The 12444-nt window shown below is 40.4% G+C and overlaps 1 protein-coding gene across 2 annotated transcripts in view; it reads right to left on the reverse strand.

The window, feature by feature from the left end:
- Positions 1 to 12444, reverse strand: part of LOC106938654 (rho GTPase-activating protein 7) — a 49866-nt gene that overhangs the window by 17375 nt on the left and 20047 nt on the right. For both annotated transcript variants that reach the window (XM_015020781.1, XM_015020782.1), the window contains exons 2-9: positions 11392 to 11463; positions 11231 to 11312; positions 10979 to 11042; positions 10402 to 10880; positions 10119 to 10320; positions 7406 to 7789; positions 5526 to 5827; positions 4054 to 4215 (exon numbers count right to left, since the gene is read on the reverse strand). In XM_015020781.1, coding sequence (XP_014876267.1) covers positions 4054 to 4215; positions 5526 to 5827; positions 7406 to 7789; positions 10119 to 10320; positions 10402 to 10880; positions 10979 to 11042; positions 11231 to 11312; positions 11392 to 11463 — 1747 coding nt within the window. The remainder of the gene's footprint in view (positions 1 to 4053; positions 4216 to 5525; positions 5828 to 7405; positions 7790 to 10118; positions 10321 to 10401; positions 10881 to 10978; positions 11043 to 11230; positions 11313 to 11391; positions 11464 to 12444) is intronic.

Consider the following 12444-nt stretch of genomic DNA (forward strand, 5'->3'; position numbering starts at 1 on the left):
AACTTTATCACAATATTCTAATTTTATGACCAGCACCTGTATATGGTGGATAGAATGGATTACATTAAACTGACAATGGGAAACTGTTTAGTTACTTTTTTTTTCTTCAAAAGATTCAAAATGCTAACATTTTCTTTGAAACTTATCCAGGTGGAAAGTTGTAAAACATGAACAAAATCTAGCTTTGTCTGTTTTCAGTTTGTGCTCAGCTTATGTAAACAGCAGCAGGGGTTTGAATGTGGTCATAGAGTTTATTTCTCAAAATAAATAAATATTTTGCCATTAAACTGCCAAGACTTTAAGTTTAACATACCATGCTAACTAGCAAGAAATTAGCTTATCTTGGCTAAAACTTATTAAAGCATCATATTCTAATAGCCTAAATTTGTCTTCTATCCCATTTTTTAAGTCTCAGCGTAAATATGTAGGAACTATAATAGCTGTAATTTTTACATTTTTTAGATAGCTTACCTGCAATTTCCAACCTCCAATCCCCATGCTAACTAAGCTAGGCCAATGTCTACTAAAAAGCATTATAATCCACATATTTACAAAAAAATCCAGATTAAAAATAAAATTAAAAATAATTTAATTTCATAAAAATCCTCTATGTTTTTTTCCACACATAATTCATATTTAAATTTAGACTTATTGGCTGGTTCATTTATTAAGAGAATTCTTTTGCTACATGTAATGATTTTTTTTTAATCAGAATTTTGGATTCTCTAAAAATGGAGATATTGGAACATTTTCATGTAATCTATTTTGAGACACAGGAATATAGTGTTCAAATTTTATGTGAGAAAAAATAGGTTTTACTTTGTTGTACCTGTTAAAACCTGTTGTTTTGCTCAATAAATTGTTCCTTAATGTCTTCTTTAGAGGACATGATTTTTCTAAAAGCCTCATTGTCCAACAAAGTCAACAATATAAAACAGAAGTGATGTAAAGGAGCCAAATCATTTTTATTTTCCTGCCTTTTTCCTCAATCTCCTTCCAAACACACGTCTGATCCTGAAAATTAAAGACGAATATCTATGAAGAGTAATTTCAGGAGAGTTTCTGTTTAAATGCTCTTTCCCATATTGAGCTTTATCTCATTGAGCATAACACTGTGTGCAAAAAATCTAATTGGTTTTCTTCTAAAGCATAAAGCAAGCAGGTTGTTATTTTTACACAAGTGTTCTGCAAAGCAAACATGTAGAGTTTCTGGATGTTTATTTAATATTAATAAGAATGAATTTGTCTTTATTGTGTAGGAGGCAAAACACAAATTTCATTAAATCCACAAATTGTCACTTTAGTGCAGAATAAACAGGGAAGAGAAGTGATGTGAGCTCTGGAAGCTTTTTATTAAAATAAACCTAAATTTCTCTCCGTAATGTTTCATCCTGTATCACTTAGCCACTTTGCTTTCATCATATGTACATAATTTGTTCATTTCTGTTTATTTTTATGAATAAAAGCTGAGGAAAACCCAAAATAAAGTTAATCAGTAAATGAGAATACTGCAAAAAATAAATTAAAATTTTAAGTTGTGGCCTACATGATTATAGGAAAGACTCCCGACTTGACATACAGTGCCACAAAATATTACTTTTTGCCTTTTTGACACACTTAAATGTACAATTTTAAATACAGAAAGCTGTTTTCTAATTATGGTTTTATGGTTTTACAAAGAGGGAAAAAAAGATCAAAATCAACCTGGAACAATGTGCAAAAATCATGACTCAAACTGTGATTTAACACCTTTGTGGAGGAAGTTCAGTTTCACTCACCACTTCTAGACCGATTCCTGAAGGATCTGTACAGCCAAGAAATCCCTTAAACATAACATGCCTGACAGCATGAAGTAGGCTAAAGAACTCCAAAAGTAACACGTCGGGACACAAAACTCAGGTTAGGTTTCTAGACTTTAACGTGAGAAAGGTCTGGACTGCAAATGTGAAACAATGAGATGGTAAAAAATAAAGAAACCATAAAGTTGTGGAGTGAAAGCAGCAGCAGTTGGAGGTAAAGAGCAACACAAAGGCTGTCAGGCTTCAACTGTCCTGCTTTTCATTTCACTTTGAGCCGCATGCCGTGTAGCGCCGCACCAGGATGAGGGTCTTTTGCATGGATTTGTGAGTGGCACCCACTGTGGAAAGTTGAGTAAAGTTTTTACTTCTCCAACATTGGTGCAGGTACTGTCAAAACAAGACTGACTGACGGACGGCAGCTGCCGCTCAAAACATCACCCACATCTCACTCTGACAACATAACGGTAAAATACAGAGCATCGCTGGGCAGAGAGTAATTCAGTACTGCTGTTTCATACAACAGCAGCATCCACATACTAATGTGCGAATGCTACACAGCTGAACATCAGTGGCTTCAGTTCTCCATAGACACACAACGTTGAGACTTTAACATCTTCTGTAACATTTCCAGTGGCTTTCTGTAGCATCAATTCTCAAATATTTCATAATATTTAAAGGCATTTATTTAAAACAGAAAAGCAACAACTATTCCTATTGCTGCTAAACCAAGCAGGCAGAGTTATGACAATAAAAACAAAACTTACAATAGTGAACAGTAAGATAATTGACCATTCCTAGTTTGAAAGATTATTGGCCCAATAATGTGTTTATAAAAAGCAGCTAAATTTCCTTTTAAAAGGGAAATTTTAGGAGTCAGTAAAAGTCTATGGATAGACTTATTATAAATGCTTGGTTATAAAAAAACAAATACTTTGTGTTGTACTTAACTTTTTCCATTGTGAGAAAATTATACAAATAATAATTTTACCCTACTTACATAGAAAGCCCATCTGAATCAGCTACCTGTGTTGGACAGGACAAAGTCTCAAACTGCAGTTGGGAGCCACAAATAAATAAATAAATAAATAAATAAAAATAGCTGACATGCTTTAAAGGGGAAGTATTAAGTAAAATTGACTATTTTTGAGTGTTACATCATGATATAATGTTATTCCCTCATCAAAAAGGGATCAATGGTTGCATTGATTATTTCATGCATGTTTGAGAAATCCTTTAATCTTCATGGCAACCATTCAGATGGGCAAAACTCCTGGGAGGATCAATCCTTCTCTAGCCCCCCTTCAAGACGCAGCACCTTTTTTCGGAGCTTCAGTTCCCAAGCTTCACAGAACAGCCCTCCCCTGCTCCTTCAGACTAGCCAGTAGTAATTAGCAAACAACCAGTGGAACAGCACATCTGCTGAGCTCATTGTAGGAACTACTTCACAGTGAAATGCTTGTAAAAACATTGTTAAAGGCTTAATGATGACTTCCTGAAGGTGAAGTTTCACAAAGAAAGACAAAGGTCCCATTTCAAGATATTACATCAGGAAGTAAATTTATTTTAAGTAATATTTTACATATACAGCATTTGTAAAACAACTGATGGTAACATAATTACTTGATAATTATGTAATAATTATCAAGTAATTATGTCAAGATAATTGTCTTGATGTTACTTGATAATTATGTTACCATTATTATGTGTTTACATAATAATGCCCCTTTAACTTCAGCTAAATGTGTAACGTTGGATAAACTGACATCTCCAAGTTTGTTCTTCAACATTAAAACTGGTTCCTGTTCTGGTTGTGTTCCTCTTTGAAGTCTTTGTTATTTGTTTGACTCTTGTCGATATTTTTCTCTCCCCTGAGTTACACTCGTCTCAGAATTTCAATCAGCTGCCCCCTCCACCTGCCAGGTGTGAAACAAAACATTTCTCACAGCTGCCACATGCAAAATTTCATGAATCAGAACAGCTCCAGCTCAGGCACATGGAAAGCAGTTTCTTCTTCTTCTTGATGTTCTGTTTTTTTTTTTTTCCAACCCCGGCACCTGAGTTATGAATAATGAATGACTGTCTGCCTGAAATATTTACCCTCCACCCGCCCACCTGCCCTCCTTCACACAGTTGTTTGCTTGAAGAAGTTTCTCCACACAGCCGTGGGTCTCAAACACCAACCTGCCAACTCCACCCCCTCACCCATTTGTTTTTCTATGCATGAAATCCCCCACCCTGCCTTATCTGGCCTTACCAGCTCCATCCCTGCTTGCTGGACGGAGAATATTTGTCCATCAGTGCGGTGAGTTTGAGCAGAGACAGCTTCTGGAGCCGGAGGATCTGGGATGCGGACCGGATCTCCAGACCCGGACTGGAGGTCAGGTAGGCCCGGTTCTGCTGCCTGGACCGGCTCACCCTGTGGGACACACAGCATGGCCCTCAGACCAGTTAGGAACAGTTCAGGCTTCTTCAGATTCAGACGGCTGCAGGAGATCTTTCCTGCCAACAGCCATCAAATTCAATAATTCTCTGAAGAATCAAAATAAATGAGTTACAACATTTAATTTTCTTTTGGGATTAATAAAGTATTTTTGAATTTGAATTAACAGTTGTAAAACTAAACACAACTGAAATGCACAACATTAATTACGGAATTAATGTAAAAAAAACATGTACCAAACATGTAAACATGTCAAGATTGCACATGGATATATATATATAAAAAAAAAAAAATTCCCTTCTCACCCTCCGCGGGTGGTCTCTCATCCTCTGAGCTCGGGTCCTCTACCAAGCCTATATATATATATATATATATATATATATATATATATATATATATATATTTGTCTAAAATATGTTAAAATATAATCCCGATAAAGAAACCACCAAGCTGAGACCACAGTTACAGACGGCAACAGAAAAAAAGGGGAGGAGCTGTCAGTTATTGGTTGCTAAATCATCAACCATCAAGACCAGCATAATATAACTTATATCGCAACAGTGAAAGTCATGAGAAAATAAGTTTTTGACTAAACCAAATGAATTTCAAGAGTAAATATTTTTGACAAACTTTCATGTCTATAATAGTAGTTGTTAAGTTTATTTTATTTACATTTTATTTTATTAATATATAAGTATTAATAAAAACAGCAAGATTTCTTAAAACTTCAAATAAAAACTAAAGTATGTTTCTCAAGACTGAGACAGTTTTGTAGGTTTTTTGGTGCCTTACTGTTCATTAGGAACCAGAGCTCTGCAGTTTGTTTGGGTTAATTTATTGTCTTTTATTTAATGCAAAGGGCCAGAAGCTGAACTGATGTTAACCAGCAACTTGATTTTCTCTCTTGTTAGAATAAAAACAGAGAACCTGAGTGTGAAGTCAATCAACTGGAAGTCAATCAACAAAGAAGGGAAAGAACCAGGACTGACAGGATGCATTTAGCCACAATTTTGGCTTCATTGCTGCATTGACTTCTTCTTCAAATGTAAATTAATGAGATTTGAAGAATCTAATTAATTCTTCAATTATTGAAGAATTAATTGAAAAATTAATGAAGGAAATACGTTTTTTTTAAGAGTCTGTATACTCCAGTTAATGATTAATCGATTACTAAATGAGTTGACAATTATTTGAAAAAACAGAATAATTATGATTCTATAGATACTAAAGTAACCTGGATGTGATTTTTCAGTAAATCCAGATGGATCTTTTCAGATTAAACTCACCTTCTCTTGGATTGTGGTGATCCACTCATCTCTGACACATCAGTTACTTTCTCATAGCAGTCCTCTTCCTCTCCTTCCTCCTCCTCTGGAAGCTGCACCTCCAGGTGGATGTGGTTGGGGGAGGTGGGGCAGGGGGATCCGTGGGCTGGTGAGTCATGTGAGGAAGAGGAAGAACCTCTCTGACAATCGTCCTCCGAGATGTTTTCCGACCAGGAGACGACAAGCTGTTGGAGGTCACTGATTCGCTCCAGAACACCATCAAGAGCAGAGAAAACATCTTCACCTGCCAGCAGCGGACTCACCTGTGAGAAAGCAGGTTTGAATTATTTCCCGTCAATGTGCTTGGGGGAAATAAAAGGAATATCCTGATAACCTCAGTAATATTTCATAACCACTCTCTCCTCCCACTGCTGCCAAATTTTTATCAAGCATCCTTCCAAGCGGCCTTTTTCATAATTCAGAAACCCATTTGAAGAGATTGATGAAAGTTGACAAGAAAAAAAGCTCCCATCTCCATAAGGTGTCAAATTTAGCTGAGTCAATATCCATAATTGAATTACTGCAGTTAGTGTAGAGTTTCATTTAAGGGGTTTCTTTAAAAACACACCACAAGAGCCAAGGGGTGGAAAAGTATCTTCTTGCTTCACTTCATTCGTTCCAGATCCGGATGGAGAGCTGATCTCAGCTGCACCAAAAATTTACCCCAGATCTCCAATTGAGAAGGAAGCTCAGCTATTAAAGTTTATGACAAAGATCTAAGAGATTCGTCTGGGTAATTAGTTTGTTGGTATGCCATTTATGGTCCAAAGAAGGTAAAATATCATGTGTTTATACAAAAATAACTCACCTAAACTAAAAGTCCTTGTTATTAGAAATGGGAAAGGGGAAATAATCTAGTAAAGTCTTTTTTTTTTAAATAATACTTTATTTTTTCCAAGAAAATCACTCAAATCTGCTGCTTCTTGTTGAATTTGTTGCTCAAAAGTAAACTCGTTTAACACAACCAGTTCAGGGCCCATTGTGGCCCCTGGACTGATTTTGTGCGCCTGTGTCCCATATCACAATTCAAGAATAAATTAAATAAATTGCAACTTTTAAATTAATATCTACTTATGTGCACCCAATCCGCTTTTAAGTTCTGTATTAAAACTTGACTAAGCACTGCAAGTGTTTTCAAATGAAGACTGACCTCGACCCTGTTTTTATTGCTGAGAACAGATATAATATATTTTCATTTTTCTTCAATGAACTCCAAAAGAAAAAGCAAACTGGTTTCCGTTCATTTAACAAGGAAAACATGCAAAAATCATACTTGTTTTGTGCGTTCCCTGCCTCTGCCCTCAAGAAAAGGCTGGAATAACCATAGCAACCAATGATTCTGGAATTTAAGAGTCTCTAGTTCTTTCCTGACTCTGCAGCTTTTTTGTTCTAATGGTGCTTTCACGCCAAATGCATTACATGCCTCAAAAATGCTTCAAGTTCAATACATGTGCACTTTGAATGTAGATGCTTGACATTTTGCTCTAGACCTAGCGTTTCACACATCCAGTTTACATTCAAAGCCTATGTGGAGGCACGTCGAGGGCGCATCAAATGGGTCAGCTCTAGTCGTCGCTTTCCGTTGAATGCTCAAAACACTCCAAACGGTTCAAATCACTCTGCGCTAGATACTCAAAATGCGCCTCCATGGCCCTTGACCCGCCTCCACATATGCTTTTGAATGTAAACCAGATCTGCGAAATGCTCAAAACGCGTTTAGACTATTCCATCATGGCTGTTCCATCATGGCTGTTCCATCATGGCTGACAAAATCCTTCAAAATGTCTAAGTTATCCACAATTATTTGTTAAATTTCAACTTTTTGAAACTCAGAGACCCACCTCTGATTCCTCACTGATTCTTTCCGCATCACTTCCGCTTCCACCACCTTCCCCCTCAGACAGCTGTACGTCATGGGGCACGTTGTCATAGACACTGAGCCGATGATCCAGCGTGCCGGTACGTCCCGAGGATGTCGAGGAAGACGCTGGACTTTGGTCTCCACCAGCTAGAGACGATCCGCCCCGTCTGCTCCCGTGCCGCGCCCGGTAGCCATGGAAACTGCCAGTCCGCCAGTTGACAGAGTTGCTGTCGATGATTGGGGAGAGGATGTGTTTGTGGGCGAGGGAGGTGGGGAAAGTCCCTGGTTTATGTCCATGGGGGACCTGGAAGACCAGTCGCTCATGGCTGCTGCTGTTATTGTTGTTGACCTGGTTCTCAAAGACCTGAGAGGGTCCAAAAGAGAATTCAGAAGGGTTGTGAATCAAATGAATCTCCTGGTGCCATGTTTAATTCTTAACAGAAAGTTGTGGTGGTTTTATAGAATTGTGACGGGCTGGTTTTAGATGTAAAATTCCTTTAGACATACAGTTCAGACATACAGTAGTTCGCACAAGTCTGAACCGGGAGGGATCTGCGCCACTAAACTGCCATTTTGGTAGGCAAGCGCAGTGCAAAGCATAGGTTAACCATGACTTCAAGACCAACAAAAAGAAAGTATACTGACCCTCTTGACCAACGTGAAATTCATGGATGAATACAATCAATGCTTCAACAGATTTGTACCGGACCTCCTGCGGTCTGGAACTTGACAGCAAATGTCTGGAACTACTCAGACATTTCTTTAAGAAAGTCCTGCCTATCGTTGCTAATGATCTGATCCAAATAGTGAACTCATCGCTCTCATCAGGTGTTTTCCCCCAGGCTTTGAAAACAGCAGTTATCAAACCACTGATAAAAACGAACAATCTAGACAAATCACTACTGCAGAATTACAGGCCGATCTCCAACCTCCTAATCATCAGGAAAATTATTGAAAAAGCAGTTTTTAAACAATTAAATAGCTTCCTAACAATAACCAACCGCTTTGGCTCCTTCCAGTCTGGTTTCCGGTCTCACCACAGCACGGAGACGGCCCTTGTAAAAGTATTCAATGACATCCATATAAATACAGACTGTGGGAGAACCACAGTGCTGGTTCTGTTGGACCTCAGTGCAGCATTCGACACTGTTGATCACGACATTTTACTAAATCGACTGGAGAGTTGGGTCGGACTCTCCGGTCCAGTGCTCCACTGGTTTGAATCTTACATAAAGAACAGGGATGTCTTTGTTTCAGTCGGAAACTTGTCATCAGAGAGGTCAAAGGTCACATGTGGGGTACCCCAAGGTTCAATCCTAGGACCCCTTTTCAATATTTATATGCTCCCACTGGCTCAGGTTATAACAGGGAATAAGATTAGCTACCATAACTACGCGGATGACACACAGCTTTACATCACGGTGTCACCGGGTGACTCTGAACCCATCCAATCACTGAATAGATGCTTAGAACAGATAAATGTGTGGATGTGCCAAAACTTTCCAGCTGAACAGAAACAAAACTGAAGTTATTATCTTTGGACCTAAAGAGGAGCGAACTAGAGTTAATGCACAGCTTCAGTTATTACAACTAAAAACCAGCGATCAGGCCCGAAACCTGGGAGTAGTGATGGACTCTGACCTGAACCTTCAGAGCCACATTAAGACAGTCACAAAGTCGGCCTTCTATCACCTGAAGGACATTTCCAGGATTAGAGGACTGATGTCTCAGCGCGATCTAGAGAAACTCATCCATGCGTTTATCTTTAGCCGCATTGATTACTGCAACAGCGTCTTCACAAATCTGACTAATAAATCAATCAAACAGCTGCAGCTGATCCAGAACGCTGCTGCTCGCGTTCTCACTAGAACCAGGAAGATAGAGCACATAACACCAGTTCTAAAGTCCCTACACTGGCTCCCTGTAGCTCAAAGAATAAATACTGTTGTTAGTTTATAAATCACTGAACGGTTTAGCACCACAATACATTAAAGATCTGTTATTGCCGTACCAACCGTCTAGGCCCCTCAGATCTTCTGGTTCTGGTCTGCTCTGCATCCCCAGAACCAGAACCAAACGAGGAGAAGCAGCATTCAGTTTCTATGCACCACAGATTTGGAACAAACTTCCAGAAAACTGTAAAACAGCTGAAACACTGAGTGCCTTTAAATCTTGACTAAAGAGTTGTATTTGAAACGTAATCAATTACGGATTTAGTGATGGCATTTGACTTAATGTAATGTTTTGATTGTTCATTCTATGTTGCATGACTTTGTGTTTTTGTTTGTTATGATGTAAAGCACTTTGAAATGCCTTGTAGCTGAAATGTGCTATACAAATAAAATTTGATTGATTGATGTCAGTTTTAGCTTGCAGATAAAACCTTTTTTTTAGCTCAGTTAATTTTGCTATAGTATTTACTGTAGTATTTAGCAGTAAATACTACAGTAAATACCACTGATATTTATCCTACAATTGCACAGAGGTAGTTAGAGTACTCAAAAGTTGAGTACTCTAACAGTACGGATATCAAGATGGATGTCAACAAAGTTTCCAGAAGTGTGACTCTTGAAGGCAATGCAAATAAATAAATAATTATTAAAATAATTATTAAAAAATAGCAGAAAACATCCTGTTGGCTGTAGGTGATCCTAGACATTTTAATAAAAAAATAAAACCATAATGGATCTGACCTCGGAATCCGTCTGGTTCTGGTCACTTTGCATCCCAACTCCGCTGTTGGAGCGTCTGCAATTGGCTCTGACCCTGGTGACGGGGCTGGGCGTGCTAACGGTGCTGCTGTTTTCTGATTGGCTGGTGCTGCTGCTCCCGCTGCTCATGGTGTGAGAAGATGAGGGCGATGAAGATGAGTGGCTGCTAGGCTGGACCTGCAGACTGTAGACAGAGAGGAAGGACAAGACTTTTAGCAACAGTTCTGACTCCAGTTCAGGTTCTCTTCAGAAATCAGTTTCTCACTTTGACATGTGAAGCTGCCTGTACATCCTCTCTCTGTGTCGGACCAGAACTGGCCCACTGACGTCACGGCGAGTCCTAAGGTGGCCGCCTGCTGCCCCCCTCAACCTCAGCTTCTCCATCTTCCTCAGCAGAGTGGTGCACTTCTTCCTCGGTGGTTTTTCTCTGAAGCACACCTCTGCTTCCAGACTTACAGTGGACGAGCCTCCGTTGGGTGATGGAGGTCCGCTGTAGGACGTGTCCAGCGATGGCATTCTGTTGGCAGAGGAGCAGCGGGAGGAGCTCCGGCTCGTTGAGACCACTTTCCTGTGAGCATCGTGATGCTCGCTGTCTGTGCTGCTGGAGCTGTGGACAGAGCAGACGTCCTGATGGTCACAGGGAGTCTCCTCAGAGGAGTTCATGCGCCGCCACTGTTGGGTTCTCTTGTTGTAGGTCCAGTTTGGGCTGATGGCGCAATGGTCCTCCTCTTCCCAGTCTTCTCCCTATAGAAAGACAGATGGTTCATTATTTGCTTCTAGCATCCAAAACAAATTTTAGCTGCTTTCTTCCTCTAAGTTTCAGTTTTGCTTCCAACACTCGCCCTGTGTTTGGATCTCCAAAGTTCCAGCTTCATTTCAATGCACTTATTTAAGGTCATCAGCCGCCTGCAAGCAACAGAAGAATAATGGCTTATGGCTGAGCTGCACAAAGTATTCAGTCCATTGTCGCCAACGACAGACTGGAGTTTGATCAAATCAGAATAAAAATGCCTGGTGTAAATACACTCTTAAACTGTTAGACCAATAGAAACAGGAATTCTTATAAAATAAATGGATGATTTTTTTTTTTTTACCTGCATAGTGAATCGAGAGAATCTTTATCCAGGAAGCTGTGATCTTCTTTTGCAGTCTCAGTATCAATGGGGAACCTGCAGTCTAACATACAAGCAACAAAAGGTCACCTGAGTGGAAAACTGAATATTGCCCTCACGTTAAAGCACAGGTTCAGATTTACCTTTAAATAACTGAACATACTGAGGGAAGCCAGCGGCTCGCAGCCAATCACAGGCCTCCTTGGCTTCAATCTCTGCAAACACAAAGCAAACAATTTAATTAGAGGCTAAACTAAATATTTGCTCTCAATCAGTCCACTGGAGGGGATGTTTGTTGTTGGTACTTAGAATGGAGACAAAGTAACTTAATATTTATCTACCCCTTAAAAGAAGGCACTGTGATACCTGCTGACAGGGAAAAAGGAGTTTCCTCTTTACCTGAGAATGATAGTGAGCCCCTCTCCTTGGGCTGCCACCTTATTGTGTGGAGGAGATTGAGTGTCCCAATGATCCTAGGAGCTAATCTGTCTGGGGCTTTATACCCCTGGTAAGGTCACCCAAGGCAGACAGGTTCTAGGTGAGGGACCAGACAAAGCGAAGCCTGAAGACCCCTTATGATGCACAATAACTTTGGACTTGGTTTTCCCTCGCCTGGATGCAGGTCACCGGGGCCCCACTCTGGAGCCAGGCCTGGATGTGGGGCACGATGGCAAGCACCTGGTGGCCGGGCTTTTACCCATGGAGCCCGGCTGGGCTCAGCCTGAAGAGGAGACGTGGGTCTCCCTTCCCATGGGCTCACCACCTGTGGGAGGTGCCAAAGGGTCGGGTGATGGGCGGTAGCAGAGGGCGGGGACCCTGGCGGTCTGATCCTCGGCTGCAGAAGCTGGCTCTTGGGACGTGGAATGTCACCTCCCTGGTGGGGAAGGAGCCAGAGCTAGTGTGTGAGGCTGAAAGGTTCCGGCTAGAAATAGTCGGTCTCATCTCGACACATGCCTCCCTCCGCGTATGGGGGGTTCCGACTGTTGTTTGTGCTTATGGGCCAAACAGTTCAGATTACCCACCCTTCTTGGAGTCCTTAAAGGGGGTACTGGAGAGTGCCCCTCCTTGGGACTCCCTTGTTCTGCTGGGGGACTTCAACGCTCATGTGGGCATTGACAGTGAGACTTGGAGGGGAGTGGTTGGGAGGAATGGCCCCCCTGATCTGAACTCGAGTGGTGTTCTATTGTTGGACTTCT

The sequence above is a fragment of the Poecilia latipinna genome, unplaced genomic scaffold, assembly GCF_001443285.1.
Source record: "Poecilia latipinna isolate Pla-1442-1.1 unplaced genomic scaffold, P_latipinna-1.0 Scaffold2659, whole genome shotgun sequence".
In the NCBI taxonomy this organism is placed as follows: Eukaryota; Metazoa; Chordata; class Actinopteri; order Cyprinodontiformes; family Poeciliidae; genus Poecilia; species Poecilia latipinna.